An 8,269-nucleotide genomic window follows, 5' to 3' on the forward strand; every position below is an offset into this window, starting at 1 on the left:
GGCGATGGGGGCAAGGAAAAACTGCCTTTTTCTGAATGCTGATTAATATATCATATTCACTTGGTAAAGCCCCCAACTTATATATATATATATATATATATATATATATTACATTATTTTGGCACATAAAAAATGTGTAAACATAAAGCATTTTATAGAAATATCTAAAGGTGATTATATTTAAATCAGAAGTCTTTTTCTGCTGAACTTAAAGCTGCAGTAGGTAACTTTTGTAACAATAACCTTTTGTCATATTTGCTGTAACTTTCACTGTAACCTGACAGTAGAACAGGAGACAGATAAAAAAGCAGGTTCCTCTGGCTCCTCCTAGTGCTACTAATGGTATTTAAAATAATCCACTGGGCCTGAACTAAAACAACCAATCAGAGATGAGAAAGATGTGAAGACGCTTTGGGTTGACAGTTTTCCAAATACAAATTCTTTTTCTTTGAACTTAGTCTAAAATGTGGCCACAACAGATCATTAAATTCTTTTAATCTAAATTAATGTGTTAAATTGAACCATTTAATCGCGACTGGGCTGTAATAACAGCGCAAAAGCCACAAATAGAGCTGGACTTTATTCCACCAATTTTTTTGTACTTTATGTAAAAAGTTGTATCCCCAGTGATTTATTTATTTATTTATTTTTTGTGGCAAAAAACTCGCAGCTGTGGTTGCCTGAACCTTTTCTACTATTACAGTAAAAGGTACTGTTGAGTATTAATCTATATTTTACCATATGAATACAAGTTTTTACCATCAAAAGAAATGTTTTGCCATATGAAAATACTACATAAATGCTATGACAGTGTGCAGTTTACAGTCTGTAATATACAAATCCACTTTAAGCCGTATAAACTCCTTCCTATATATAAAGGTTTTGCCATGAGATATCACAGTGTTTTCCTGTTACAGAATTATGTATGTAATTATTTATAACCTATTTGGAGTTTATGGTCTCTCACCGTAAAATCTACAGACATTTTTTACAGTGTTGATAATGCAACTTGGTTTAATTCTGTTCAATATTTATTCAGTAGAACTTAATTCTACAGATTTACGCCTACCAATGTATAATTATATAATTTTCAGCGGCAGCAGTAACATTAACTCAAACTGTCAGTGTATACTGAATTATTACAATGTTAAAATAAAACATATTGCTGTTCCTCCTCCCTTCATTATTATTATTATTATTATTATTATTATTATTATTATTATTATTGCACATGCAGTGGGACAGCCTGAGATAAACCAGCAGCAGTGTCTCGGCAGCAGCTCTGTGTCTCTCGGCTCTTTTCTACTCATATCAGGGCGCTGAATGCTGCTGAATGAAACTTTTATATTGTCATCAGTGTGTTCAACAGAACTCCTTTATGTCAGTTGCACTGGTCAAATTGGGCTCCCCGCCGCGGTTTTGTGTCGCGGGTTTTTTAACGAGCCGCAGCTAACGAGGCAACGACACCAAAATCCCGCGGACACACAAAGGCCGGCGGGTATTTACCGAGCAGAGCCGCAGCTCCGCTCCTCCGGCTCTTTGTCTCCATTCACTGGGAGAAAGGCGCTGAGTTATAGCAGGGACAAGGTGCCTATAGCCTTGCTGGTGTGTGTGTGTGTGTGTGTGTGTGTATTTGTTCCTGTGTGAAGCTGCTTCATGTTCATTATGCAGGTTGTTAATGACAAGAGCTTCAGAGAAGGGGCTGCTTTGAAGCCTTTATTGGTTAGCTTTTTATAAGCCAACCTAAAGAGGCTTTGGTTGAGAATATAGGGATAATGAATGTCATGTGCTTTCTTTCTACATGCATTAATGACAACAGTTTTTTTTTTTAAACTGCTCATCTTGGTATGCCTCATCATCCTTCCATAGCAGTGCACTTATATTTATCGATATATGTGTTTTGGTCTATTGAGGGTATATTGAAAACAGGGTTCCTGACCCGAACTGAACCGGGGTCTGGGCACTCACACCTTAACCACTATTCCACTAGGACACCCTTACTTAATTATCAGTATTTCTGAATTATTTATAAATTGTTGTCAAATTCTGCATCATTGTTAATTATTATTACTTAATTTTTCTCTACTCTCTACTTAACTCCAAATTGTTCATAATCCAAGTTAGAGGATATTAAATGACTAATCATATGAACAAAAACAGACACAATAAATGTTTTACTTCATTATAGTAGTTTTTTATTTAAAAATGTTCTATGTTCATGTTTTATTTAATTCTACAAACAATATAATGTAGCAGGAACTCAATGCTGCTTTACTCCCTTTTTTAATCACATTGATTGGAGAGCCAAACTGCTCATAATTAAATTGAACAAATTCAATTCAATTGAACAAATAAGACGATATTAACTGACTAATCACGTGAACAGACAAAACAAATAAGACAACCAGGCAATTGTGAAACTGTTCATTATAATGAAATAGTATTTCATCCTAGGTATATATTTTTAAGGTGATTTTTGCTTCAGTGGGGCTTTTTTCCATGTCTGTTTTTTATTTCACAACAAAAAAAAGCAACGATAATCCCAACGGTAGGAAGTGGGATGAAATAACATTTAATAATAATTAATAATTTCAAGCTTATATTGTTCAGGCTATGTTGTTTGTATCTGCATATGATTGTTCATGTAATTTTGAACACTTCGGGTGCAATGTCAGGACCAAATTGCCTGCAATTCTTTCTATTCTTTTGTCAGAGCACATTATTGGGTGTCTCTGAGGCTCCGTAAATGTCTGTGGATGTGTAGCGTTTAAAGATATCAGTCCAGTTTGGTTGTGTTCGATCTGACTCGGTGTGGCTCCTGCTGATCACATCGGCATGCCTTTTCTTTCGATATTTAACTCCTGCATTATATTTGTTAAAAAAAACATGTATTCTGACTTTCTTCCCACCATCTAATGTAGATAAAGTTTCTTGTCACTATTATCTGCTGTGGTTTATATTTCTAGTTGCAACATAGCCTCCCTGATTTTTTAAGTTATTTTTTTGGCCTTTTCATGCCTTTATTTGATAGAGACAGCTGTAGATCGACAGTAAATGGGGTAGAGAGAGAGGTTGGATTCAAATATGGGTCGCCAGCTCTACCGACTGAGCTAACCGGGCGCCCCCTGATTTTTTATATTGTACAACAACTTTGCTCAAAATCCCACAGTGTGTTTTTTTCTCCCTGTTAATGATCACAGGTTGATTTCAATTCATCTGGAGGCTTTTATGTATATTCTGTGCAGAAATTGTTCAGCTGCCTACGTAGAAACATGTGAGTGCATTTCTTCAGCAGGAGTGAACAGCTTGTGACTGATAAACAAAAGCAATCCTCAAAATGGTCAGATCTGTTACAATACAGTAAAATACGTTTTTTTTTTTTTTTAAATAAGCCACAGACATTTTATGACTGTGTATAAATACATAAAAACAAACCTTTCACCGTGTTGGATGTGTCAGTTTGGGACAGCACAGTGGACCCACGTGTGAGAGTCTGACTCCCAGAGTGGGACTTAAGTCTGTGCTCATAACTTTATGAACATTAGCATACATTAGCATATGAACCAATCACTGGATGGTTTGGCATTCAGCCATTCTGTCCAGACAGTGTCTAGGCCTTTTTTTACCCACCTCAACATTTTTCCCATCCAATAAAAAGTTTCTTTTTGGCTGCTGCAGACAAGGACTGACCTGTAGAGAGCCAAGAGGATACTTTGATTACTCACTGATTCTGTCCAGGGAGAGATGTGTATGGTGTTTTGCCTATGAATGTGCTGTGCATTATAACAATGTCAAAAAAATATTTCTCTGTTTGTGCAGATTTCAGAAGTCAAACAAGCTGGGAGACCGGTGTGGCCTCCATGATGCAAAACAGTGAGTCACATCTCTAAAGTATATGTTGTTTAATTGTGTTTTAGATCTTACTGTATCTATAGCTAGAAGTGTGAATAATTGTATAGATACATCTCATCAAACCCATGGTTGACAAATATGACAAAACTATTTTTTTAATAATACAATGATATACAAATCCAGATAAAATGAGAACTACTGCTAGTGGCTCAGGTCAAATAAAATCAAACCTCAACAAAAACAACTTCTTTGAGTTGGTAAGCAAAGGCAGAAGATTCTTAAAGACAAAAACAAAAGTCAAACAATAGCATACCTCCAACATTCAAAACTGGAACCTGTGTACATCTGGCCACATCTGTAATTCTGTTAGTGATACTTTCTGCTGCTGTAAAATATTTTTTATCACTAAAGGACAATTCTGGTTTATTACAGCTTGAGTCTTAAAGCAGCTATAATTGATATTTTTATGATGACAGTGTATCACAAAGCAGGAAAAGCTGTACGTCGCCCTCCACTTAGAAATATCTTCCTTCTTGTTTGAGCTTGACTGTGGGATGTTTTCACATTTCATCTGGGCCTGAAAGTGGCGGGCAAAGTCTTCTCTTGCCTCAGGCATGACGTTTGTGACATCACCAAAGGCTCTGGGAAGTCGGAGTTCGCTGGGTCCAGTGTTGCGAACTTGGTACAGGTGTGATGTAGAAACTTGACTCAAAAATGAGAAAACCTATTTAGACAGAGAATTTATTTTATGTCCTAACTAGTTAGTTAGAATATTCGTGGTACAACCAATTTTAATACTTTTAACTCTCATTTTTATCAGTAATTATAACTCACCAAGTTAATAGCTGACAATTAGGAAAACGGCAATATCACTAAAAAAAAGTCTATGGAGCAAGAAACAGGACCAGTCAGACATTTGTTGCCACTGTGGACTTTGTTGCAGTGATGATGTTCTTTGGTGAATACAGTGTTATAATCACTGATGCACTGTAAGACCTAATAGCATATCTTGATAAAAGAAGTAAGTTAACCAAACCCTCAGAATTATTTTCTTTAAGTTGACTTTATATAATTTATATAAAGTATCATTGATATAAAGTCAAAGGTGTTTTTATTTCAGTTTATAAATCATCAGTATGCATCCAAATGAATCTTAATAATCCTACACAGTGTAAAGATTTGACCGTAGTCACATAAAAAGCAAATAGGCTATTGTTAACAGCCTAATTACAGCAGTAGAAATTTCATTAGTTTAACCATAGAAAATGAACTGGCTACAATTCTGATCATTGATTTGTTGTAAATTGTAAATTGTTCCTTAAACAGTTTGAGTCAGAATAACTCATGTAATCAAGTCTTTACCAAGTATTTACTCATGAATGTGAATGTAGACACTCATCAAAGTCACTGATTGGAGCCTTCATTGTAAATTATGATGAGTTGAGTCAAAATGCTGGGCAGGGTATAAGACAATGAACTCCACCTTGATTTCTTCTTTCTTACTGCGGGACAAGAGGTCCACGCTCTCTGCAGTGAAGGTGTGTGGATTACTTCTCTATGTGTGTCTTTGCTTGTTTTGTTGTCCTGCATCTCTCCTCTGACCAGTACCAATCCCACACTGCACTGCTGCTACCCCTTGCATCCATCTCACTCTGGGTGTTACTGGATGATGCTGCTCGAAATCAGATTTTAGCCAGGTTTCTGTTGGGGCATTAACACTGGGTTAAATGTCAGACTGCTGTTATCACATCATCAGCAATTTAATAAATTCTAATTCCAAATAGTGAAAATGGAGCAGCTGGAGGTTGGATTGCTGAGGAGTAAGTGAAGGTGAACACCAATATTAATTTGCTAAGATCATTAGTGAATGAAGCACAGGTTACATTAGGAATTGGTTGAAATGAAAGTGGGTTCAGTCAGTCTGCAGTGTGCCATTCAGCATCTAACTCTCTTTTCATATGTGTGAGTCTCTGCATGTGTGTGTATGTGTGTGTGTGTGTACAGTATGCCAGAGGCATTTTATACGCATAATGAAATCTGATTATAAGGAATGACCAGGATTTACTAGCCCGTTCTCACTCCCAACTCATCAAATACTGCTACTTGGTCAGTGGCTCTCCACTTCAAAATATGACACTGTAGGTATCCCATAGCTTTTTTTTATGGACACACCAGTCTAGTGTGATGTTTTTATGTGCTGTAAAAGTCGGGTGACAAAGCATAAAGAGTGAGAAAATTCACATGTGAAGCAGATTCAATCCAGTTTTTTATATATATAATATGATGTGAAACTAGCTAGCAAACAGCATTCTGTTTCCATTTCACGTAGACTTTATAAATATGCTGGAAAGTCATTTTGGCATATGCAACACGAATTGATTGTGTGTTGTGTTGTGCAAAAATATTGGAATGGCTGTGTAACATATTTGTGATTGGCCCCAGGGCAAATATTTTTCTTGTGCCCCCCACCCCTCACCTCAAAAAGCATGCTCATGTACACATAGGCGTATAGACACACAATGACTCCACGCAATCACTAACCTGCAGCCTTTCATCAGCTTCGCAGACATCAGACAAATTGCCAAATCTATCAACTCAAATCTACCAGCCTGCCCTGGACTCCAACCACCAAAGCCTGCAGTAAAACACTATCAAACAACTAAAATAGCTTTAGCCAGCCTACAGTAACAAATCAACACAAATTAGTTTAGCGTTCGGGAAAAGCACAGCAAAGTCATAAACAACACTGCTCAAGCCCACATTCCAGCTCTGCTGTTCTCTACTGAGAGTATAGCCAATCCTCTTCTTGTCCTATGCTGCTCGTGCTACTAGTCCCTGCTCAACGCGATATGTGAAGGAGCGATAGGGCCCACCAACAGACACTAGGCAATTGTCACTGTCCCTTGTGGGCCCTTATAATCAGCTGGGCCCCAGTCCATTGTTAGTACTTACAGCAGTACAGTCCAGAGTCTCCATGAGTTCTCTGTTTTCTAATTTTTTGCCCATAATGTTAAAAGATAAACGGAAGTGCTGTCTGTACAGCTATTTCCTTCCTTCTTCAATTTTATCTACTTTGTCTAAAAATACTCTCTCTGCTAACAGCACATGCATTTATTAATTTTAATGTAATGTGTGATTTAAACTAGACAACTTATGAATCTCTGCTAACCTTAGTGAAGCAGAGTAGGTTCTTACCATTACTTCACTAATCATAGCTTGTACTAGCATGCAAAGATGCTAGCTAAAGTCAGGAAATAACGTTTATTTTAGTTCATTTTACAGAAACCATCATCAGTACCGAAATGATCAGAATGATCAAATGCATGGTTCCTAATTTAATATGTTATTCATTAGAAGTAATATGCATACTAGTTTAGATAGATAGATAGATAGATAGATAGATGATAATGATAGATAGTAGAGATAGATAGATAGATAGTAAGATAGATAGATAGATAGATATACTTCTTATTCATATCTATCTTGAAAAATGAACAGTTTTTTTAGAATTTCCATCTTTTCTGAGCAGAGTTATGTGGCAAAAAGGCCCTGCTTGCCGATTAGCAAGCCTGGTCCCAAATAAAGGCAGGTTGAGTGACTGAAGTTAAATAAAAGCAAGGGCCTATGCAATAGAAGTTTTACCAGTAATTTTTATGGCCTAACTCTAATCAAACCTTAACACAGTCGTGGTCACAACTCAAATATGAAATTCATTTCACCCGTGATTAAAACAGTAACACACGTTGTGGTCGTGCTGATGCTTGTGCCAGATCAGAAAATTGTGCAAGGAACAAACAACCGTGTTGGCATTTAACCTTTGGAGACATGTATTCATATACCTGATTATAGTAGATAAACAATGAAAGTGGTTGAAGAGCTGAAATCACGTTAAGCAGTCCAGTGTTCAGTGTGAATGAGCTGATTTAACGTGAAAGCGCTGAGCGCTCCAGCGCCCGGCTTTGGCTGTGTGCGTGTTTGGTGTGTCGCTGTGTGTGTGTGTGTCACAGAGGTGACCGCAGGCCAATTGATCGCATATGTCGTCTATTAATTGCTGTTCAAGCAGAGGAAAGCCCCAAGGTCGTTCCTCTGGAAATGACACCGTGACTAACATTCTTCAGCGAAACCAATCGACCCGTAAAAGCACCAGAGTGAGCACGCGTGAGGCAGGCAATGTGGCAGAGTTAGAGTGCATAATCCACCCGTCCAAAGTCACAGCAGCCTCTACAGGGGCCGCACTCCTCCCTATAATTTAATTAAGCCAGAAGAGACGAGTTCAAGCCGTGACAGTGTGAGGTGTTGAAGATAAACCCTCTGTGTCAGTTATCCATCCCGTTTTTGTAGTGAATGGCTGCTACTACCAAAAGGGGCGGGGGGGTGAACTGTGCACTCTGTAGCAGTCTACTGTATGACATACTCC

At 37.6% G+C, this 8,269-nt stretch overlaps 1 protein-coding gene across 3 annotated transcripts in view; it reads left to right on the top strand.

Moving 5' to 3' along the window:
- Positions 1-8,269, top strand: part of LOC118329995 (paired box protein Pax-6-like) — a 21,141-nt gene that overhangs the window by 2,526 nt on the left and 10,346 nt on the right. The window contains exons 1-2 of one of the 3 annotated variants that reach the window (XM_035664362.1): positions 3,861-3,873; positions 5,367-5,390. In XM_035664362.1, the coding sequence (XP_035520255.1) occupies positions 3,861-3,873; positions 5,367-5,390 (37 nt within the window). Of the gene's footprint in view, positions 1-3,819; positions 3,874-5,366; positions 5,391-8,269 lie in introns of those variants that run through there. The other 2 variants (XM_035664361.1, XM_035664363.1) reach the window with 2 other exon arrangements.

Source organism: Morone saxatilis, unplaced genomic scaffold (genome assembly GCF_004916995.1).
Source record: "Morone saxatilis isolate NCDOM2014 unplaced genomic scaffold, NCSU_SB_2.0 Contig2, whole genome shotgun sequence".
Taxonomy (NCBI): Eukaryota; Metazoa; Chordata; class Actinopteri; family Moronidae; genus Morone; species Morone saxatilis.